The 24,459-nt window shown below is 46.1% G+C and overlaps 2 protein-coding genes and 1 non-coding gene across 3 annotated transcripts in view; 1 reads left to right on the plus strand and 2 right to left on the minus strand.

Annotated features, from left to right (window-relative positions):
* LOC141105005 (uncharacterized) overlaps positions 1 to 24,459 on the minus strand; it is a 56,311-nt gene that overhangs the window by 30,280 nt on the left and 1,572 nt on the right. The window contains exons 2-7 of the mRNA XM_073594813.1: positions 22,348 to 22,457; positions 21,874 to 22,220; positions 21,681 to 21,757; positions 21,452 to 21,587; positions 21,248 to 21,342; positions 20,931 to 21,158 (exon numbers count right to left, since the gene is read on the minus strand). Of these exons, the coding sequence (XP_073450914.1) occupies positions 20,931 to 21,158; positions 21,248 to 21,342; positions 21,452 to 21,587; positions 21,681 to 21,757; positions 21,874 to 21,958 (621 nt within the window). The 5' untranslated portion in view covers positions 21,959 to 22,220; positions 22,348 to 22,457. The remainder of the gene's footprint in view (positions 1 to 20,930; positions 21,159 to 21,247; positions 21,343 to 21,451; positions 21,588 to 21,680; positions 21,758 to 21,873; positions 22,221 to 22,347; positions 22,458 to 24,459) is intronic.
* Positions 8,113 to 8,203, plus strand: TRNAY-AUA (transfer RNA tyrosine (anticodon AUA)). The gene is given in 2 exon segments: positions 8,113 to 8,149; positions 8,168 to 8,203. It is a non-coding gene; the product is annotated as a tRNA-Tyr (tRNA).
* Positions 18,182 to 24,459, minus strand: part of LOC141104884 (uncharacterized) — a 61,514-nt gene continuing 55,236 nt past the window's right edge. Inside the window, exons 2-3 of the mRNA XM_073594672.1 lie at positions 20,640 to 20,775; positions 18,182 to 19,912 (exon numbers count right to left, since the gene is read on the minus strand). Of these exons, the coding sequence (XP_073450773.1) occupies positions 18,441 to 19,912; positions 20,640 to 20,688 (1,521 nt within the window). The 5' untranslated portion in view covers positions 20,689 to 20,775 and the 3' untranslated portion in view covers positions 18,182 to 18,440. The remainder of the gene's footprint in view (positions 19,913 to 20,639; positions 20,776 to 24,459) is intronic.

The following is a 24,459-nucleotide window of genomic DNA, read 5'->3' on the forward strand; positions in this document are numbered from 1 at the left end:
TCCTCCTCACCTCTCCGATCAGCAGGTAGATGATCTCCAGGGTGAGGTTTAGTATCTTCTCAGTCATGTGACTCCGGTCCTCCTCCATCCTCATTGATGTGGTCAGGTGATCAATGCGGGGTTCTCTGTAGATGGATAGCGGAGAATTATCTGGACTGTATTGGTTATACAATATTAGGATGGCGATATAAGTAGATAATAGGTGGGCTGCTCCTAGTGGGAATTGGCACATGTAGATTGGGTTACTTTGTGTTTCTTGCACCCTGCAACCCTTTTGTCCTGCCTGTCTTGTACTTGGACTGGAGACATCCAAGAATGTTGGAGAGGATGCGTGGAGTGCATAGGTAGGAGAATATGAGGTTAAGGCAGTTGCCATCAGAGTGAGTAGAAGCGTGTGTCCATTGTTTTAGGTCAAAAGAGGAGGTTAGGCTCAGCAGCTTAGAAGTAGCGGGAGTGTTTAGATTAACAGGGATGTTGAAGTCACCAAGAATGATTGTTGGAATTTCAGAAGAGAGAAAGTAGGCCGACCTCTACAGAGACTATCCCCCTTCAGTCTATCATGAATGCTGCTATCAGACTCATCCACCTTACCAATTGCTTAGTGTCCTCCACCCCTCTCTACCAATCCCTCCACTGGTCTCCATTCAGTGTCCTCCACCCCTCTCTGCTAATCCCTCCACTGGTCTCCATTCAGTGTCCTCCACCCCTCTCTGCTAATCCCTCCACTGGTCTCCATTCAGTGTCCTCCACCCCTCTCTACCAATCCCTCCACTGGTCTCCATTCAGTGTCCTCCACCCCCCTCTGCCAATCCCTCCACTGGCCTCCATTCAGTGTCCTCCACCTCCCTCTGCCAATCCCTCCACTGGCCTCCATTCAGTGTCCTCCACCCCTCTCTGCCAATCCCTCCACTGGTCTCCATTCAGTGTCCTCCACCCCCCTCTGCCAATCCCTCCACTGGCCTCCATTCAGTGTCCTCCACCCCCCTCTGCCAATCCCTCCACTGGCCTCCATTCAGTGTCCTCCACCGCTCTACCAATCCCTTCACTGGCTTCCATTCAGTGTCCTCCACCCCTCTCTGCCAATCCCTCCACTGGCCTCCATTCAGTGTCCTCCACCGCTCTACCAATCCCTTCACTGGCTTCCATTCAGTGTCCTCCACCCCCCTCTGCCAATCCCTCCACTGGCCTCCATTCAGTGTCCTCCACCGCTCTACCAATCCCTCCACTGGCCTCCATTCAGTGTCCTCCACCCCCCTCTGCCAATCCCTCCACTGGCCTCCATTCAGTGTCCTCCACCGCTCTACCAATCCCTTCACTGGCTTCCATTCAGTGTCCTCCACCCCTCTCTGCCAATCCCTCCACTGGCCTCCATTCAGTGTCCTCCACCGCTCTACCAATCCCTCCACTGGTCTCCATTCAGTGTCCTCCACCCCTCTCTGCTAATCCCTCCACTGGTCTCCATTCAGTGTCCTCCACCCCTCTCTGCCAATCCCTCCACTTCACTCCATTCAGTGTCCTCCACCCCTCTCTACCAATCCCTCCACTGGTCTCCATTCAGTGTCCTCCACCCCTCTACCAATCCCTTCACTGGCTTCCATTCAGTGTCCTCCAGCCCTCTCTACCAATCCCTTCACTGGTCTCCATTCAGTGTCCTCCACCCCTCTCTACCAATCCCTCCACTGGTCTCCATTCAGTGTCCTCCACCCCTCTCTGTCAATCCTTCCACTGGTCTCCATTCAGTGTCCTCCACCCCTCTCTGTCAATCCCTCCACTGGTCTCCATTCAGTGTCCTCCACCCCTCTCTGCCAATCCCTCCACTGGTCTCCATTCAGTGTCCTCCACCCCTCTCTACCAATCCCTCCACTGGTCTCCATTCAGTGTCCTCCACCTAGGGTCAACGCTGTATCCTGGCCTAGGCCAACAAGGCCCAGGCCTAGGGCAGCACTTTGCAGGGGGGCAGCACGGAAAGAGTCCCCGCCGGCTTGCGCTGTTAGCGCCAGTCTTATGGGGCGGACTGGGCTGAGAGGCACATTAGTCTAGCGCCCCCATAAAGCAGCCGCACTGCTTCCGGTATGCGGGCTGCCAACATTCCGCAACTGTGGGGGGGCTTCTAATTTTGACTGTCCCGTCATCCTGGACCACAAGCCTTCCTCACTGTGCTCTATGTTTTCTGCTGCACCATATTGGCATGGTTATATCTTCTTAGTGCTCTCCATAAACTTATCAGAAATTTGTGCTTAAAGTAGAACTACGGGCAACACTTTTTTTTTTTCATTTTGGATAGAATAAGGGAGGGTTATAGCCCCTGTCAGTTTATTTTTTACCATCCCCGTCCCATTGCAGAGATTTCCCTTCACTTCCTGCCCCATAGCCAAACAGGAAGTGAGAGGAAACCTATACACATTAAGGCAATCCATTGCCCCCCCCCAGGCCCTCAGAACTTGGGTCCCCAATCGAAAGTTTTCTGGGCGGGTCTTAAACGGCAAGGGGTGTGGCCTTGACAGGAAGGGGTGGGTCACAGAGGCGTTGCTAGGGGGTGGCTTTTGGGGCTATAGCCCCGAATCTGGGGCCCATAGCCCCGAGTCTCTGCAGGGGTCACCAAGGGGAGGGGAGGTTCTCTGGGGACCCTGATATAAGTGGGGGCTCTCTGGGGACCCTGATATAAGTGGGGGCTCTCTGGGGACCCTGATTTTAAGGGGGAGGCTCTCTGGGGACTCTGATTTAAGAGGGAGGCTCTCTGTGGACCCTGATGTAAGTGGGGGGCTCTCTGGGAACCCTGATGTAAGTGAGGGGCTCTCTGGGGACCCTGATGTAAGAGGGAGGCTCTCTGGGGACTCTGATATAAGGAGGAGGCTCTCTGGAGACCCTGATGTAAGGGGAGGCTCTCTGGGGACCCTGATGTAAGGAGGAGGCTCTCTGGGGACCCTGATGTAAGGAGGAGGCTCTCTGGGGACCCTGATGTAAGTGAGGGGCTCTCTGGGGACCCTGATGTAAGAGGGCGGCTCTCTGGGGACCCTGATGTAAGAGGGAGGCTCTCTGGGGACCCTGATGTAAGAGGGAGGCTCTCTGGGGACCCTGATGTAAGAGGGAGGCTCTCTGGGGACCCTGATGTAAGAGGGAGGCTCTCTGGGGACTCTGATATAAGGAGGAGGCTCTCTGGGGACCCTGATGTAAGGGGGGCTCTCTGGGAACCCTGATGTAAGAGGGAGGCTCTCTGGGGACTCTGATATAAGGAGGAGGCTCTCTGGGGACCCTGATGTAAGTGAGGGGCTCTCTGGGAACCCTGATGTAAGTGAGGGGCTCTCTGGGAACCCTGATGTAAGTGAGGGGCTCTCTGGGGACCCTGATGTAAGAGGGAGGCTCTCTGGGGACTCTGATATAAGGAGGAGGCTCTCTGGGGACCCTGATGTAAGAGGGAGGCTCTCTGGGGACTCTGATGTAAGTGAGGGGCTCTCTGGGAACCCTGATGTAAGTGAGGGGCTCTCTGGGAACCCTGATGTAAGTGAGGGGCTCTCTGGGGACCCTGATGTAAGAGGGAGGCTCTCTGGGGACTCTGATATAAGGAGGAGGCTCTCTGGGGACCCTGATGTAAGAGGGAGGCTCTCTGGGGACCCTGATGTAAGAGGGCGGCTCTCTGGGGACCCTGATATAAGGAGGAGGCTCTCTGGGGACTCTGATATAAGGAGGAGGCTCTCTGGGGACCCTGATGTAAGTGGGGGGCTCTCTGGGGACCTTGATATAAGTGGGGGCTCTCTGGGGACCCTGATGTAAGAGGGTGGCTCTCTGGGGACCCTGATGTAAGAGGGCGGCTCTCTGGGGACCCTGATGTAAGAGGGAGGCTCTCTGGGGACCCTGATGTAAGAGGGCGGCTCTCTGGGGACCCTGATGTAAGAGGGAGGTTCTCTGGGGACCCTGATATAAGTGGGGGCTCTCTGGGGACCCTGATATAAGTGGGGGCTCTCTGGGGACCCTGATGCAAGGAGGAGGATCTCTGGGGACCCTGATTTTAAGAGGGAGGCTCTCTGGGGACTCTGATATAAGGAGGAGGCTCTCTAGAGACCCTGATGTAAGGGGAGGCTCTCTGGGGACCCTGATGTAAGGGAGGCTCTCTGGGGACCCTGATGTAAGGGAGGCTCTCTGGGGACCCTGATGTAAGTGGGGAGCTCTCTGGGGACCCTGATGTAAGGGAGGCTCTCTGGGGACCCGGATGTAAGGGAGGCTCTCTGGGAACCCTGATGTAAGTGAGGGGCTCTCTGGGGACCCTGATGTAAGGGGGGCTCTCTGGGGACTCTGATATAAGGAGGAGGCTCTCTGGGGACCCTGATGTAAGGGGGCTCTCTGGGGACCCTGATGTAAGGGGGCTCTCTGGGGATATACACACACACGTATATTACTGTATATACATGTGTACTCCTGCCCAAGCATATGACTTTCTTTACTACGCTGCTATGGGCTCTAGCCCCAGATCTTTTGTAGACCTAGCAACGCCCCTGGTGGGTCATATTTAAATTAGGGGGTGCGTGAGTTTAGTTAGGCCTAGGGCAGCACAAAACCTAAATACACCACTGCCTAGGGTTGCCACCTCATCCCTTTAAACCTGAACACATATGAATTACACGGGTTCTGTGGCTGATTAAGGTGATAATTAAACTCACTCGGTGCCTTATCTGCATTAAATTAGCCTCAGAACCCGTGTAATTCATATGTGTTCAGGTTTAAAGGGATGAGGTGGCAACTCTACCTCCACCCCTCTCTGCCAATCTCTCCACTGGCTTCCATTCTGCGTCCTCACTCCTCTCTGCCAACCCCTCCCCCCTCCCCCCCCCAAAAAAAATCAAAATATTAACATATAGAGAGATCCATAACTCTGCCCTGAGCTACATCACCAACTTTGTCTCTATAGATCACAAAACCGTCCTCTCCACTCCTCCTATAACCTCCTGCTCTCTCCCTCATCACCTCCTTCCATGCTCACCTCCGGGACTTCTCCAGAGCCTCACCGATCCTCCAGAACTCCCAAACCCCAATCTGTGTAAATAGAAAATAAGATCTTATTACCTCCTCTCTACTTCCTCCCGACTCACCTCTCACCCGGAACTTCCTGTCTGTACCTGACATCACTTCCTGTTTTCCATAGAGACTTCCTGTCTGGGGAGAAGTGAGATCACCACCTTGTGGAGCTCAGAGGAACTGCAACCCCAAGAAACACCTCGTAGTGTGAACACGGCCTTTTTTTTTTTGCTGTTTTATGTATGTATTGTACACCGATCAGCCATAACATTGAGATCACTGATAGGTTAAATGAAGATCATTGATTATCTCATTACAATGGCATCTGAAAGTGTGTTGAATATATATGGCAGAAAGTGAACATGTTGTCCATGAAGGTGATATGTTGAAAGCAGCAAAATGATCGCTAGAGATATGCACGATGGAAAAATGTATTTTGTTTCATTTCAGATTTGTTTCTGCAGTTTTGTTTCATCATAGGACGATTCGTTTTCGAAATTTGTTTCGTATATTCCTTATTTTCAAAAAGATTTGAAAATTCTTATTATTATTACAGACATCCCAAGTCTCCCGCATTTCGGGGGGTAGCTCCCGGACACCCGCAAGTGCTGCCCGAGCCACTGTCTCCTGTCCATTCATCTTCAGTGCTGAGAAAGGGACTGGGGAATCCGTGTCCTCAGTCCCTTTCCCTGTCTCAAACAGGAGATGTCAGGGGTCTGTTTAGACCTCTGATATCTCACAAAAGTCCTCCCCAACAGGGTTGATTAAAAAAAAAAAATATATATATATATATATATATTTATTTATTTATTTTTAATGAAATTGTAAGCAAAAATTATAAAAAATGAAAGTATAAAAAAAAAAATAATAATAATAATTATAAAAAATATAAAATAAAAAACTACTGACACCACCCCCCTACCCTACCAACACTGTCCACTGCCCCAACCCCCTCCCCCCAAAAAGCATTGTGAGCAAAAAATAATAATAAAAAATTAAATTGTAAAAAAAACAATATGTAAAAATAAAAACTACTGACACCATCCACTGACCTGGATGGTGAAGAGAAGGGTTAAGATGGCGAAGGTTTCTACGGGTAATTGTTCGGTAGTTGGAAGGCAAGGAGGAGGAAGACAAGGAGAGAGTGAAACTAATAAGGTGGTGATCAGAGAGAGGAGAAGGAATGTTGGAGAGGATGCGTGGAGTGCATAGGTAGGAGAATTTGAGGCCAAGGCAGTTGCCATCAGAGTGAGTAGAAGCGTGTGTCCATTGTTTTAGGTCAAAAGAGGAGGTTAGGCTCAGAAATTTAGAAGTAGCGGGAGTGTTTAGATTAACAGGGATGTTGAAGTCACCAAGAATGATTGTTGGAATTTCAGAAGAGAGAAAGTAGGGTAGCCAGGCACAGAAGTCGTCAAGGAAACTTAATACCGGTCCAGGAGGCCGATAGATCACAGCGATTCTCACTGCAACTGGAGAAAATAGACGAATACAGTGAGCTTCAAATGAGAAGAGGGACAGAGAGGGGGATGGATGAAGAACCCAAAAAGTGCTTTGAGGGGATAGGAGGATTCCAACACCACCTCCCTTCCATCCATTAGGCCTGGGAGAGCGAGTCCACAGGAGGCCACCATAGGAGAGGGCAGCAGGAGAAGGAAAGTCAGATTCTTGAAGCCAGGTCTCCGTAATTGCAAGCAGGTTGAAGTTTGTGAGAATAAGGTCATGGACAGTGGTGAGTTTGTTACAAACAAAGCGGGCATTCCAAAGGGCACAGGAGAAGGGGAGGCTGGTTCTAGGCAGAATAGGCATAGAAATGAGATTGTGTTGATTGCGGCTGCTGTCAGAGGATAGGGGGTGCTGTGTATGTTGGCCGAAGGTAAATGGTGGTCCAGGATTTAGGAAATATCTCCAGAAGTTAGGTGAAGGGTGAGAGAGGTGAATTCCCAGTGTCCTGGAGGATTTATTGGAATGTGGGTTCAGAATTAGCAGGAGCTGATACATGCAGTAATAAGGTGAAGACAGGAGTGAGGGTGATATATATAAGCCGTGGGGTGGAGAAGAGGGGTGAAGGAAGGAGAGTTTAAGGAGAGAGGATGCAACTGTGAGAAGCAAAAGTAGGAAGTGCATGATACAGAGTGAGGAGATTGAGAAGCAGCCTGGATGAGCGATGGAAAACGTTGTATGGGGAATCAGGTCACCTGTAGCCTGGTGTGGATTTTCGCTTTGTGTATTCGCTAAAGTGCTGAGCCGAAGTGTAATACTTAATCCAAATATGAATACTTTATCCAAGATGATAGATGCCAATGCAATCCCTGCCTGTGCAAACCCCTGGCTGAAATGAATTTGGATTTGGAAATGAAACATATTGCATTAACTACAGTAAGGTGTAAAAGTGAAATAAGGTATAGAATGGAATAGAAAAAAAGGATAGAATAGAACAGAAAAGAATAAAACAGAATAGAACAGAAAGGAATGGAATAGAAAATAAAGGGATAGAATGGAAAAGAATTGAATAAAACAGAACAGAATTTAAAATAAAAGACTAGGTTAGAATACAATATAAAATGGATAGAATATTAAAGAATAGAATAAAATAGAAAATAAAGGAATAAAAAAGAATAGAATAGAAAATAAAGAATAGAAAAGGAAAGAATATAATAAAGTAGAATGAAGATAGTCATCCTCCGAAATACAAATTTTGTAAAACAGCTACATTCATTCTATTTCGATCCTTTTTTTTATTTTACTTTCAATTCTTTTATATTTTTTTCTTTTCCAAATTTTGTAAAATGGCTACATTCATTCTATTTAGATCCATTTTTTATTTTATTTTCAATTCTTTTATATTTTTTTCTATTCTGTTTTATTATATTCCTTTATTTTCTCTTCTATTCTGTTTTATTCATTCTATTATGTTTTATTATATTATTTTCTATTCCATTATTTTCTATTCTGTTTTATTCCATTCTTTTCTATATTATTCTATGCTATCCTTTACTGTTCATTTTATTTCATTATTTTCTATTATATTCTTTAAAGCAGCCTAAGTAGGAATCATCATCTTATTTCAGTTTTATACCTTACAGTATTTCTTGCTATATGATCCTTTCGGTAGCACAGTTGGTAGAGTGGAGGACTATAGTGGAATTACCAAGCTATAATCCTTAGGTCACTGGTTCGATTCCGGTCCGAAGGACGTTTTTTCATCCCCCACTGTTATTACCTCTTGTATCTCTTGACCTTCCCTCTTAGATTGTAAGCTCTAAGGAGCAGGACCCTCTGATTCCTACTGTATCAAATTGTATTGTATTTGTACTGTCTACCCTCAAGTTGTAAAACGCTACGTAAACTGTTGGTGCTATATAAATCCTGTATAGTAATAATAATTTTAAATTGAAATTCGATTTTGAATCCGAATACTTACTTTACTATAGTTTATTTCGAAATCATAGAAACTCGTTACTTATGTGATTTGGATACATCCGAATCATGAAAAATCCGAATTTCGATTTATAATGAAATTAATTGCACGTGTCTAATCATAGCAGGTTGTTGTGTACGGGGCTGTGTAGCCGCAGACCGGGTCAGGGTGCCCATGCTGACCCGTGTCCACAGCCAAAAGTGCCTACAATGGGCATGTGGGCATCAGAACTAGACCATGGAGCAATGGAAGAAGGTGGCCTGGTCTGATGAATCGTGTTCTCTTTACATCATGTGGATGGCCAGGTGTGTTTGAGTCACTTACCTGGGGAAGAGATGGCACCAGGATGTAGTATAGGAAGAAGGCAAACTGGCAAAATGTGATGCTTAGGGCAAAGTTCTACTGAAAACCTTGGGTCCTGCACTTCAAGTTGATGTTACTTGACATTTACCACCTACCCAAACTCATGGAAGCGGTATTCCCCAATAATAGCAGTGGCCTCCTTTAAGCAGGATAATGCACCCTGCCACACTGCAAAAATGATTCCAGAATAACAAGTTTGAGCTGTTAACCTCTAAAATCTCCAGATTCCCATCCATCAAACATCTTTAGGATGTGCTGGAAAAACAATTACGATCCATGAAGGCACCACTTTGCAACTTACAGGACTTAAGGGATCTGCTACTAATGGCTAGTAGCAAGCTGAAAAAAAGAAAATGCAAAATATCTTGTGGTTGGAGGTGGTGATGGTGCAGAGGAAGAATTACGGGTGGAATGATATATGGGTCTAAGAACCGATGGACTTATAACTGGAGTCTACTACAGATGCCCAGAGATTTATAAAATAGGGGAGAGTCAGTGTCACGCTTACCCCTAACGCAGGTGGTCAGACATTATAGCTAGTTTCTGTGTTCTTCACCTATAGCAGCGCCCTTTCCCACAAGGCAAGCAGGCCTACTGGTCGATACACAGGAAACTCACCCAAGTTCTACCGCAATGTTGCAAAATATATGAGCTGAGTGTCAGTGCTCAGGCTGTCATGTCCAGTGCAAATCCATAAAGTCAACAAGCCGGCAACACAAAGACTTCTCGAAGCCTTTGTGTTGCCGACTTTTTGACTTTATGGACATGTCTACCTTTGCTCGGTTGCCCCCAGGTCTTATACACAATGCTATAGTGCCTGGCCACAATGACGGGGCAGGTGCGAACTGAGCAAAGCAAATAGATACTTGAGGTTGGCAGACAGGCAGAGTGGTACAAAAACAGTCCAGGTACAAGGCGGGCAAGGTTCAGAGTTGTCTGGGTCAAATCTGTAGTCAAAAGGCAGACAGAGTTCAGAGAGTATTCAATATCCGATGTGAGGTCATAAACAGGGAAATCCAATCACCAGAGCGGACAAACAGGGCGCTTGGAGCATGTGTTACAATATCACAAGCATGAGACTGCAGGCTTGGCTGGCTTATATCAGGTTTTCTCTCCACCCATAGACTGACCACATCAATCCCCTTGCAGGTTGGACAGAGAGGGATGCATCATAGCCAAAAGCAGGATGCTGGAATGAGACCAGCAGCTGCCAAACAACAGGAGCATTTAAATGCTCCTGACATTATCCCCCCCCCCCATGGAGGGACATCTGGACCCCTAGAGAGAAGCAGGACAAGACCATCAGGCTGGGCATCCGGCACAAGACCATCAGCCTGGGCATCCAGCACAGGACCATCAGGCTGGGCATGGGCCACAGGACCATCAGGCTGGGCAAAGGTCAGGGGATCAGGGAGGTCAGGCTGGTTTGCAGGCAGAGAGTCTATGGCACCAAACTGGACTGCAGAGAACCAGTAATGTCAGGCTGGATAGCAGGTAACGTGTCAATGGAGTTAAGCTGGGTAGCTGGAGCACCGGCCAGACTTACCAGTGACAGTATTTTTAAGAGCCTTTCAGGACAACCTTGGAGAGAGCGCAGCTCTTTCCCATTTTTCAGGAAACACATGCAGCTTTTAAATCCCTCCTCTTCCACCATGGCTTCAGTTATGTGGTCCCTGACAAATTGGAAAACAAAGCACAGAAAACCACAAACAACCATGATAGACACTTAAAACCATTTCTAAGATAAAAGGGAGAGAAGTAGCGGTTGTCCTGAAAGGCTCTTAGAAATACAGTCACCGGTAAGTCTAACTAAGTCTTACTCAAATCGCTTTTCAGGACAACCTTGGAGAGGATAACCAAGAAACTTACCCTAGGGTGGGACTACTGCCTGCAGTACCTTCCTGCTGAAGGCTTGATCTGCAGCGGACAGTAAGTCCAAACTATAATGTCAGAGAAATCTTGAGTAGTGTTGACCAAGTGGCAGCCTTGCAAATTTGTTCAGGCGTAGCACTGGCTCTTTTAGCCCAGGAAACTGCCGTTGATCTCGTAGAATGAGCAGCAATACCTGAGGGGGGTATTTCTCCCTTCGCTTTGTAGGCCTCTGTGATTGCCCATCTAAGCCATCTGCCCAGTGTGCTTTTGGAAGCTTTCTCCTCTTTACGGGAGCCTGAGAAGATCACGAAGAGAGCGTTTGATTTTCTGAATTCCTTGGTGACTGTTAGAAAGTGTAGTAGGCACCTCCTCACATCCAATGTGTGGAAAGCTTCTTCTCCTGGGTTGGCAGAAGATGAGGAGAAAGTGGGCAAGACTATTTCGTGTGAACAGTGAAAAGCCGAAGAAACCTTAGGTAGGAAAGCTGGATTTGTTTGAAGGATCACACAGTCTGAAAAAAACTTTAGAAAGGGTTCTGTGACTGCCAAGGCCTGAAGCTCGCTGACTCTTCTTGCCGATGTGATGGCTACCAGAAAAATTGTTTTAAGCACTACGTTTCTTAAGGATGCTTCCTGTAAGGGTTTTCAGGGTGCTGGCTGCCAGTCCCTTCTCCATTCCGTAATGGAGAAATCCTAAGACTGACACTAAACTTTTGACCCGGAGGCCTTTAGAAGTGCACCAGGAATGGAACTTTATCCAAACCTTCAGGTATATGGCCCCAGTTACCTCCTTTCTACTAGAGAGTATGGTTCACAGACTATTGCTGAGATGTTTCCTCTTCCACCAAGTCCTTAATACAGGACCTGCTCGTTGCCTTCTGCCATGAATCTCTAATCTCTGGGTTCTTGCAGGAAGGACATTTCCTCTGACTTGGTGGGTTTGAATGTTTGGATTTTCCTAAAGCTTTTTCCTGTAATGAGAAAAAATGAAACTCACCTAAGGGCCCTGTGACACAACTTTCCAACCCTTAGTGCACAACTAGACCACCACCAGACAGAAGAAAACAATGCCCCGAGCAGTGCAATCTCCCCAGCAACCACCAAGTCCAAACTGCAGGGTCCGAGCGGAGTAACCTCTGACCTTGCAGCCACAGACTCCCAGCAGGGAGGATCCCAAAACGAACACAACATAAGTCCATATGGACAAGAATAAAGGCACCCCCGTACCCCTCTTACCTGGGCCTGACCGGTGCCTGGGGTGCCTGCTTCCTCTGTAGCTGTCGGTCTCTCCTCCAGCAGAGGAGGAGAGAGCAGAGAACGCAGGGGGTAACTGAGAAAACCATCTGGCTGTTAAATTACCCGATCCCAGCGTCATCAACGAGGGCCGGAACTGGAAGCGCCGGTCGACAGACCCATCCCCTAGTCTCTGCGTTCCCGGCGCTTGGAACCACTTGTGCCATGCCCCCCGCAGGAAGCCGCTTCACCGGATATGACATCACCCGCCAGCCGAGACCCGGAACCGTCATGCGAGACACGTCGCTGACCAGCAGCGGCACCAGCCCGGCCGCCAGGGCCATGCCAGCGGACCCTGGGCACATAGATGCCGATGCCTCCTGCGGGCCCTTGCATCCCCTGAGCTGGAGAGACCAGGGACTCCGGAACACCCCCCCGTCCGTACTAATTGGTGTAGTGCTGGGATGGTCACTGCACAACAAAAACACAAAGGTAAGCCTTCTCCCTCCACCTTGGAGAGAACGCAGCTCCCTGGTTCCAGCATGCACTTCCACCATGGCAGAGGAAACACAATAACTGAAGCCATTGTGGAAGAGGAGGGATTTAAAAGCTGCATGTGTTTCCTGGAAAATGGGCAGAGCTGCGCTCTCTCCAAGCTTGTACTGAAATGGCGATTTGAGAAAGTTAAGGATCCCACCTGGCCGAATAAGGCAGTCTATGCAAAGGATGGATGGAACTTCTCTGACAAGTTTGAGCAGATGTAGAGCCAGCAGAACTAGAGGACGAGTTAGCCTTGACGTGCATCCAAGGGCGTTTAGGGACAGGTAAAGATAGGGGTAATCCAGAGGGTTTGAATTTTGAGGACTTAGAACGAGCACAGGTTTTGCAAGCTTTTACATAGGAACAGGAGTCCTTATGGAGAGAGGACCACCAAAGCCTGTGAGAAACCAGAGAAAATGTTCTAGTAATCCCTGGGTGCCTGGCCATCTTAGTGTCATGTGCTTCTGAAAACACTTTAAGCCTAAGGTGGAGGAGAACAAACAGCTTTCCAGGGGGTAGATTGGGTGGAGCACTAGACTTAGCCTTTAAAATAGATCCAAAACGGTCGGTGGACATGGCCCCCATTACTTGTGCTGGAGGTAAGATATTGTGAAACTTAGAGGAAGTTTCCAAACAAGGGTCAAAGCTGCGAGACAGTGGGTAAGTTTGGCCTCTAGAAGGAAAAGATTCAGACTGTGACAATTGGCTGGAGAGGTGGCCTGTAGAGGAGTCAATAAACTTGTCAGTGTCTTCTGCTACAACAGAGTCATATAAAGGCACATAATTATGCAAACTGGAGTCACATTTGAAAAAGTTGTCACGATCAGGATCCGAATAGGACTGTAATACAGGCACATGACTGGTACTGGCCACAAAAGAGTTACAAATGGGCAACTGGTCAGCAGTTTTAATGCAGTTCTGGAGGCAGGTCTGGGACCAGGTTCTATTCTCTCTTTTAGGCCAATCTATGCGTGAGTTATGAAGTTTAAGCCAAGGATAACCTAAGATAAGAGGACAGGCAGGAGATGTTATCAAGTAGAATCTGATTGTTTCCCTATGAAATTCCCCAATGGTCAGAGTAATAGGTTATTAGGTACAGTGCATAAGGTCACCCGTACTAGACTCTTGGCGTTTCTCAGCTTATTAAGGCAGCTGGCGACAAAGTGGCCGTGGTTGCCGCAGTATAAGCAGAGTCCCTGAGATCTTCCTCTAGGCTTTTGCCCAAAGAATAAGTGAGTAGCGCCAATTTGCATGGGCTGCTCTCCCTGGAGAGGTTGAGAGGGCTCAGGAAGGTCTGATGGAGAAGAACTGAGCAGCGTACAAGAAACAAACCTCTCTGTACGCCTATTCTGTAAATGTCTGTCTATATGGATGGCATCTTGGATGGCTTCAACTACTTTGGTTCAGGGTTATGTACCAAAGAGTACATGATGAAGTCTGATAAGCCTAACCTGAACTGGCTTTTTAGAGCTGGGTCATTCCACCCTGAGTTAGGTGCCAAGCGGCGGAAATCAGAACCGTGCTGTTCAGTGGTGCGTTTACCCTGACGTAGTGACCTAACGTTAGTTTTTGCTGAATGGGCACAGTCAGGATCATCAGAGTAAATCCAGGGCCTTGAAAAATGCTTCGACTGACCCTCTGGCTGGGTCATCTGCGGGGGGAAACTAAAAGCCCAAGACTGGGGATCCCCCTGCAACCATGTAATAATTAGGTCAACCCGCTGTTCTTCAGAACCAGAGGAGAGTGGCCTAAGCTTGCAGTATAGCACACAACTGTTTTTAAAGTTGAAAAACATATGGGGGGTCACCAGAAAAATTGTCAGGTGGGTTAACCTTGGGCTCCGGTTCCTGCTGGAGGTGTGTTTACATGCAGACAGTTCCTGGACTTTCTGTGTCAGTTTGCAAAGCTCCTCAGCAAATAAAAGAGCCTGAGTACAATCCATCTTCACAGAAAAATTTTCTTGTTAAAGGCTTGTGATATGTCACGCTTCCCCTAACACAGGTGGTCAGAGACTATAGCTGGCTTCTGTGTTCTTCACCTATAGCAACCCCCTTTCCCATAAGGCAAGCAGATCAACTGGTACTCGATTGCCCCCAGGACTTATACACAATGCTATAGTGCCTGGCTACCACGCCAGGGCATGTGTAAACTGAGCAAAACAAACAGGTACTTGCAGTTAGCAGACAGGCAGGGAGGTTCAAAGACAGTCCAGGTACAAGGCAGGCAAGGTTCAGCCTAGTCAGGTTCCAATCCGTAGTCAAAAAGGCAGGCAGAGTTCAGAGAGGAGTCGATATCCGATCCAAGGTCATAAACAGGGAAATTCAATCAGCAGAGCAGGACAGACAAACAGGGAGCTTGGAGCACGTGTTACAAATGCAATATCACAAGCATGAGACTGCGGGCTTGGCTGGCTTAAATCAGGTTTGGTCTCCACCTAGAGACTGACCACATCAATCACTTTGCAGGTAGACAGACAGACAGAGAAGTTGGAGCACACGTTACAAACACAATATCACAAGCACAAGACTGTAGGCTTGGCTGGCTTAAATCAGGTTTGGTCCCCACCCACAGACTGATCACATCAATCACCAGGTGGACAGACAGACAGACAGGGAACTTGGAGCACATGTTACAAACACAATGGGGTTTATTTACTGACGTTGGAGAGCAAAATCAGGCTTACTTCTGCACAGAAACCATTCAGCTTCCAGGTTTTATTGCTAAAGCTTAATTGAACAAGCTGAGGTTAGAAGCTGATCCCATGCACAGCTGCACCAGATTCTAAGTGCACCAGTTTTAGTAAATCTGTGTAAATATCACAAGCATGAGACTGCAGGCTTGGCTGGCTTAAATCAGATTTGGTCTCCACCCAGAGACTGACCACATCAATCACCTTGCAGGTAGCCAGACAGACAGACAGGGAACTTGGAGCACATGTTACAAAGAAAATATCACAAGCACGAGACTGTAGGCTTGGCTGGCTTAAATCAGGTTTGGTCACCACCTAGAAATTGGCCACATCAATCACCTTGCAGGTGGATAGACGGACATGGAACTTGGAGCACATTTTACAAACATAATATTACAAGCATGAGACTAAAGCACATGTTACAAACACAATGGGGTTTATTTGCTGACCTTGGAGAGAGCAAAATCAGGCTCACTTCTGCATAGAAACCAATCAGGTTCCTGGGTTTTATTGCTAACGTTTAATTGAACAAGCTAAGGTTAGAAGCTGATTGTCTACCATGCACAACTGCACCAGATTCTGAGTGCACCAGTGTTAGTAAATCTGTGTAAATATCACAAGCATGAGCCTGCAGGCTTGGCTGGCTTAAATCAGGTTTGGTCTCCACCTAGAAACTGGCCACATCAATCACCTTGCAGGTGGACAGACAGACAGGGAACTTGGAGCACATGTTACAAACACAATATTACAAGCATGAGACTGCAGGCTTGGCTGGCTTGAATCAGGTTTGGACTCCACCCACAGACTGATCACATCAATCACCTCTCAGGTAGACAGACAGGGAATTTGGAGCACATGTTACGAACACAATGGGGTTTATTTACTATAGTTGGAGAGAGCAAAATCAGGCTCACTTCTGCACAGAAACCAATCAGCTTCCAGGTTTTATTGCTAAAGCTTAATTGAACAAGCTGAGGTTAGAAGCTGATTGGCTCCCATGCACAGCTGCACCAGATTCTGCACCAGTTTTAGTAAATCTGTGTAAATATCACAAGCATGAGACTGCAGGCTTGGCTGGCTTAAATCAGGTTTGATCTCCACCTAGAAACTGGCCACATCAATCGCCTTGCAGGTGGACAGACAGACAGGGAAATTGGAGCACATGTTACAAACACAATATTACAAGCATGAGACTGCAGTCTTGGCTGGTTTAATCAGGTTTGGTCTCCACCCAGAGATTGACCACATCAATCACCCTGAAGGTAAACAGACAGGCAGGGAACTTGGAGCACATGTTACAAACACAATATCACAAGCACGAGACTGTAGGCTTGACTGGCTTAAACCAGGTTTGGTCGCCACCTAGAAACTGGCCACATCAATCAGCTTGCAGGTGGACAGACAGCGTGGGATGCATCATAGCCAAAAGCAGGATGCTGAAATGAGACCAGCAGCTGTCAAAGAACAGGACCATTTACATGCTCGGCTGTTTCAAGTACAAGTACAAGTACAAGCTGGTAAAACAAAACTACTAAGACACAAGATTAGGATTATATTTGCATTTTTATCAGCTACATATGAAATGTTACAGCTATAAATGTCATATTTTCCACTTTCAGCCAGCAGGTGGCAGTCTCCAGGCAAATGAAGCTGCCTGTGCTGGCTGACGACTACTACACAGAAATTTTCAGTCTTGTAATGTAGTCTGATCTCCCTTTCTCTCTCATCCATGTCTAGATTCTTCTCCCACCAGAATGTCTTTCTATAAAGCTTCTGCTGAAGATCAGGAGAGATCAGACTACACTGCTAGAGGGACTCAACAGGCAGTAATATTTCCTCCTTTAACAGTAAGCCAGACAGAACTTTATAAGGGAAAAATAATCTTACTGAAGGCTTCAAAGAGTTTCTTCCATGATAAAGATCAGAGGAGCGCTCAGCCACGTGTTTTCTGAGGTGTATATCAAGGTGTGCTTCTTCCCAGTGTGAGATCTCTAATGTACGGCAAAGTATGATCCATATAGAAGACATTTCTCACACACAGGACACTAATACACCTCAAGGGTTGTGTGGGTTCTCTGATGTTTGGGAGGATATGACTTCTGTGAAAAACATTTCTCGCACTCAGGGCCGAAATACGGCTTCTCACCCATGTGTAGCATATCTGATGTTCAGTAAGATTGAAGGCCTTCAAGTAAGATTGAAGACCTTCATGAAGGCCATTTTCTTCACTAAGACACTAATACACCTCGAGGGTTGTGTGGGTTATCTGATGTTTGAGAAGATAGGACTTCTGTGAAAATTATTTCTCGCACTCAAGGGAAAAATATGGCTTCTCATTCGTGTGTAGCAAATCTGATGTTCAGTAAGATTGAAGGCCTTCATGAAGGCCATTTTCTACACTAAGACACTAATACACCTTGAGGGTTGTGTGGGTTATCTGATGTTTGAGAAGATAGGACTTCTGCGAAAAACATTTCTCGCACTCAGGGCAAAAATATGGCTTCTCACCCGTGTGTAGCATATCTGATGTACAGTAAGATTGAAGGCCTTCAAGTAAGATTGAAGGCCATTTTCTACACTAATACACCTCAAGGGTTGTGTGGGTTCTCCGATGTTTGAGAAGATGTGACTTCTGTGAAAAACATTTCTCGCACTCAGGGCAGAAATACGGCTTCTCACCCGTGTGTAGCATATCTGATGTTCAGAAGGATTGAAGGCCTTCATGAAGGCCTTCAAGCAAGATTGAAGACTGAAGGTCATTTTCTACACTAAGACACTAATACACCTCAAGGGTTGTGTGGGTTCTCTGATGTTTGAGAAGATAGGACTTCTGTGAAAATGATTTCTCGCACTCAAGGGAAAAATATGGCTTCTCATTCGTGTGTAGCACATCTGATGTTCAGTAAGATTGAAGGCCTTCATGAAGGCCATTTTCTACACTAAGACACTAATACACCTTGAGGGTTGTGTGGGTTATCCGATGTTTGAGAAGATGGGACTTCTGTGAAAAACATTTCTCGCACTCAGGGCAAAAATATGGCTTCTCACCCGTGTGTGGCATATCTGATGTCCAGTAAGACTGAAGGCCTTCAAGTAAGATTGAAGATTGAAGGCCATTTTCTACACTAAGACACTAATACACCACAAGGGTTGTGTGGGTTATCTGATGTTTGAGAAGATAGGACTTCTGTGAAAAACATTTCCCACACTCAGGGTAAAAATACGGCTTCTCACCCGTGTGAGAAGTATTGATGTTTGATGTTCGGTAGGACTGGACTTCCATGAAGGGCATTTTCTACACCAAGAAGCTACGCATCTACTCACCCGTGTGAGACTTACAGTGTCTGTTAAAATCGTACTTGAGTGAAAAACATTTCCCGCACTCAGGGCAGGAATACGGCTTCTCCCCTGTGTGAGATCTTTGATGTTTAACAAGGTCAGATTTCTGTAAAAAACCTTTTCCGCACTCAGCACAGGAATACGGCTTCTCCCCCGTGTGAATTCTCCGATGTATCTTAAGATGGGAATTCTGAGAAAAACATTTCCTGCACTCAGGGCAGGAATACGCCTTCTCACCAGTGTGGGTTGTTCGATGTTGTAGAAGGCCGGCTTTTTGTGAAAAACATTTTCCACACTCGAGACAGGAATACGGCTTTTCACCCGTGTGAGTCCTCTGATGCGTATTAAGATGGTGCTTCTGTGCAAAACATTTCCCGCACTCAGGGCAGGCGTATGCCTTCTCACCCGTGTGAGTTCTTTGATGTTTTACAAGGCCTTTTCTTTCTCTAAAACATTTTCCACACTCGGGACAGGAATGTGGTTTCTCACCCGTGTGAGACCTCAGATGTTTGTTAAGATGGGTCTTGAGAGAAAAACATTTCCCGCACACAAGGCAAGAATACGGCTTCTCCCCCGTGTGAGATCTTTGATGTGTGAGAAGATATGAGTTCCGTGAAAAATATTTCCCGCACTCGGAACAGAAATGTGCCTTCTCACCCGTGTGAGTTCTTTGATGTTTTACAAGATCTGATTTTTCTGTAAAACATTTTCCGCACTCAGGACAGGAATGTGGCTTTTCACCCGTGTGAGACTTCTGATGTGAAATAAGATGGGCCTTCTGTGAAAAACATTTCCCGCACTCAGGGCAGGAAAATGCCTTCTCACCTGTGTGAGTTCTTTGATGTTTGGCAAGGTTTGATTTTATTGAAAAATATTTTCCACACTCGGGACAGGGAAACGGCTTCTCCCCCGTGTGAGATCTTAGATGTGTATTAAGATGGGACTTGAGTGGAAAACATTTCCCGCACTCAAGACAGAAATATGGCTTCTCACCTGTGTGAAACCTATAATGTGTATTTAGGTGGGACTTGAGAGAAAAACATTTCCCACACTCAAGGCAAGAATACGGCTTCTCACCCGTGTGAGATCTTTGATGTACAATAAGGGCTGATTTCTGTGAAAAACATTTCCCACACTTTGTACAGGAATGGAACTTCTCAGCCCTGTGAGATCTCTGATGTACAGTAAGACTTAATTCAGAGCAAAAATGTTCCTCATATTCAGGATAGGAATTATACTTCTTCCCCTGAATCCCGGCACCACCCCTCACAGTACGAGGTTGCTCAGAGTCAGAGGGAGTCCATGGTCTATCCACACCATGAAGTCCACCATCCATAGTGGAGATCATTGTCTTTTCTCCTCCACAATCTCCTGTGATGTCCTCATCTTCCATTTTACAACCTGGAGATAAAGTGAGAGGATCCTTTGAGGGTTTCTCCATGGCGTGTCCTGGAAAAATATAAAAACATCATCAATAGATATGAGAGGGTTAGTTCACTTCCATCAAGATTCCATCTGGATCAGGTAGATATGAGTGAGCAGATGTTCTCTGTGGAGGTCCCAACCAGCTGAGACTCTCCCCCCTCTTCTGTGAAAAGGCCTTTGGTCCTCCTCCCAGATCACTTCTACATTTACACAGCCTTGTCAGAAGAGCAGAAACCAATGGGGACTGGGAAGTCCATGCTCTTTACACAACCACAAGGCTAGGCACTGGGTCATGTGATCTCTGATAGACAAGAGGGTCAAAGTCCTGACTTGAAGACCCTTTACCATAGAACAAGTGACCATAGGCCTAGGCTTCTGGTGATATGCAACACTGGAGGGAGCTTGCTGCATTTTTTTTCTCCTGGAAAGATAAGCGTTTTAGTATTTATATTACTCCTTATACCAACGAGACTTTTAACAGAATTTTATGGTAACATTTAGCTATAAGTCTGCTGGAAGAAGAGGGACCAACCTAAGAAAGTCTCAATCTGTGTTATCATATCTGTGCTACTGTAACTAGGAGTGACACACAACCTAATACTGCCAGCTGAACACCAGGATGGGTATCAATACAGGGAGGGGACCATTATCAACCTGTTATTGGCTGATATCACTCAGATCCCGCCCTTCTCTGGACCAATCAGTGTGACCTAACAGAGCAGAGATAAGAGAAGAATATATTATGGGTCACCTGTGCTGATCTCTGTAGGAGTGTCCTCCTCTATGAATGTCCTCGTCATTCCAGTCTCCTCCGTATATTGTTGATCATCCCTCACATACTCCTCTTCTTCCTCATCCTCAACTTTTATGATAATCAGATCTTCACCCTAAACCAACAGAATGGCAGAAAATAACATCTGTAACATAGAAGTATTTATGATGTGAGATCACATAGAAAATATCATCTTGTAGAGTCCACACATCATCTCCACATGTCAGAGTGTTCAATCACTTTATGTTCCCGACCCTCAACTCCACCTACCTGATGATGGTGAGGGATGGTGTGATCTTCCTGTGTGGAATCCCGGGAATATAGAGGACGGGGACATCTCTCTGGTGGGTTCCTGTAGCTGGATGACTCCACCATGGTGTCCTCGTACAGATCTTTGTGTTCTTCTGAAAATTCTGACTCCTCCATCACCCCATCCTCATCATCCTCCTCTTTTATCTCTTCTTTAACATCAACTTTAAACTCAATCAGGTTTTCACTCTGAATATATAATAAAAATGACATCAATTGTAACAATGCAGATAATGTACAGATCCTAATGATACTATCAGTGATTGTTAATCATTTACCTCAGGTTTTGAATAGTTGTGATCTTCTGGTGTGGAATCCCGGGAATACAGAGGACGGGGACATCTCTCTGGTGGGTTCCCATTACTGGATCCATCTGTAGGAAACACACACACTGACTGAATACATTGTTTCTATGTGTTTATCAGATGATGGGGGATCTAGGTGGACCCTCCGTACTGCTCTCTGAATATATTACGGCTCACCTGTGCTGATCTTTTTTGGAATTTCCTCCTTTATGAATGTCCTCATCATTCCAGCCTCCTCCATATATTGCTGATCATTCCTCACATACGTCTCTTCTACTTCACCCTCAACTTTTATAATAATCAGATCTTCACCCTAAACCAAGTAAATTATAGAAAATATCTTGTAGGAACCATACATCACCTCCACAAGTCACTTTCATATCCTAAATGCTCAGTCCCCACCAACCTGATCTTCCTGTGTGGAATCCCGGGAATACAGAGGACGGGGACATCTCTCTGGTGGGTTCCCATTACTGGATCCATCTGTAGGAAACACACACACTGACTGAATACATTGTTTCTATGTGTTTATCAGATGATGGGGGATCTAGGTGGAGCCTCCGTACTGCTCTCTCCTTTACAATAAAGTCTCCTCTTACCCGGTGATGTGAGGGGCGGCTGATTGTCCATCATGATGTCCTTGTAGAGATCCTTGTGTCCTTCTAAATACTCCCACTCCTCCATGGAGAAATAGACAGTGACATCCTGACACCTTATAGGAACCTGACACACACAATGATACAGTCACCATCCAGACACATCCCTTGTCTGTTACTGGATAATGTCCCAGAATTCCCAGAATCCTCCTCACCTCTCCTGTCAGCAGCTCCATCATCTTCTTGGTGACTTCTAGAATCTTCTCCATGTTGTGTCTCTCAGGTTTTAGGGAGTCACATGGAGGCACTGTGATGGTCATATGATCACCTGACTTCACAAGAGGAAATCTCTGTATTGGAGAACCAATAGGAATATCATGTTAGAATCCCAGAATCCTCCTCACCTCTCCGGTCAGGTCTGTGTTTTATTAATAGAGATAAGAGTGATGTCATGTGACCTCCCAGAATCCTCCTCACCTCTCCGGTCAGCAGGTAGATGATCTCCAGGGTGAGGTTTAGTATCTTCTCAGTCATGTGACTCCAGTCCTCCTCCATCCTCATTCCTGCAGTCATCTATGAAGGTTTCCCTGCAGACAGATAACATTGATAACAGAGAATTATCTGAATTGGTATTGGTTGTAATATGAAGATCAATATGAATTTAAGAAATGTGCCCCCCCCCCAATGGGACAATATTTATTATGGACTGTTTGGTGTTTTCTATAATTCTTGGGGTCTGGGAGCCTCTTACCCTTTGCCTGCCTGGATCACACATTTTCTGTTAGAAGTGTTTTGGTTCTGGATTTTTTTATTATTATTTTTAACATTAGAATTGTAGACACGGAAGGAAAGCTAGGTTCCTTCTTCTGTCTTATTAAATGGTACTATTTACCATTTTACTCATTCACAGGCATTGGGGTATCTGTCCCCCCCCCCCCCTTTCTAAAGGGAGCTTCCAAATTTCCGACAAGTCCCTGCACAAAGACCACCAGGACCACCAGGTTATAGACAGAATGTCCTTGTCCTTTTGAAAATGGGGATAAGTTGCTTTCCCAGGCATGTCCCCTTTGGCAATGTACTCTTCCTATGTTGACACCATGTGGTCTGGTATGTTCCAGGAAAGGGGGGAGCATGATTTTCTCCTCCGTTTCTTGGCCAGTGAAGCGGAATGCTCAGATAAGGCTCTGGTATGAATTTTGGAGGGAACCACAAGTTTTCTTGTTTTTTTTGCATTGCATTTAAAATCCATAGCAAGCCCAAAGGGTCTGATATAGAAATTGGGGTTGAACCCAATTTTTTTTTTCTCGGCCAGTATTCCCCAACCGATAGCTGGAAGATGCTGGTGGTGATACGCCACTGGCTTGTTAGGAAGCTGGCCCTGAACAGGAAGTTGTCACGTTTAGACTTGAACACAGTAGGCCAACTGCTCCTTCTAAAAAACGTGACTAACATCTTTACTCTCGCTCTACTAGCATCTTCTCCACCCTGATAAAATCTGCTCCTCTTATAAAACATGCTCTATAAAGAGAGGTCCCCCAAAAAGGGGGTTGGGACTTTGAAGGCAACTAAGTATAAGTACAAAAACCAAGCCTATAGTAACATAATTTATTACGTATTATAAAAAGTCAATATGTATATAAACAATGCAATTGACTAGTTAAGAACAATATCAAAACATGAACCAGAAATGACAATGATGTAGTCTCCTAGGTAGAGATCTACTGCCTTTTGGCAGTCAACACTTGAACCCAGTTTTATCAATCAATACTTGACCCCCAAGGGACTGCCTTAACGTGATGCTTTGGACTTGATTTCCTCTCACATTCGGTTGACTTCCAGCAGCGAATTTACTCCTTTTTGACACCAGGTTGCATTTGTTTGTTGTCTTTTAATTTATTTTATTTGGTGGTTGTGGTGTGTCTGCGTGGGTGTTCGTTTGACTGATGCTTGCTTCCCTGCCCTCAACGATGCTCACTACATGCCCCTTGTCTCTATGTTTCTCAACTTGAATGTATGTTTTTATCATAGATGTACACTGTTCTCCATAAGGGACTGCCCCTGAGGAAAGGACAAGATCCTGAAACGCGTCGGGACTGATCTCTATTGAGGAGACTACATCATTGTCCTTTCTTGTTCATGTTTTGATATTGTTCTTAACTAGTCAACTGCATTGTTTATATACCTATTGACTTTTTATAATACTTAATAAATTATGTTACTATAGACTTGGTTTTTGTACTTATACTTAGTTGCCTTCAAAGTCCCAACCCTCTTTTTGGGGGACCTCTCTTTATACATTTATGTATGGGATGGTGGCAACGCCTCAGTCCACTTTTGCTGAAACCTCTTTTTGAGTTATAAAACATGCTCTGGTCACCCCAACCTTAAAATAACCCTCAATGGATCCCACCAGTTTGAAAAAATTGAGATCCATCTCTTTACTCTTGCTTACCTCCAAAGTTCTTGAAGACCTTGTCCACAACTGTCTGAGCTGCTACCTCACCTTAAACAACCTTCTCAACCCCTTACACCCCCACTCCACTGACACTATTCTAAAACTGGCTTACTAACTTCTGATATCAATGACCA

This window comes from Aquarana catesbeiana, linkage group LG08 (assembly GCF_042186555.1).
Source record: "Aquarana catesbeiana isolate 2022-GZ linkage group LG08, ASM4218655v1, whole genome shotgun sequence".
Taxonomy (NCBI): Eukaryota; Metazoa; Chordata; class Amphibia; order Anura; family Ranidae; genus Aquarana; species Aquarana catesbeiana.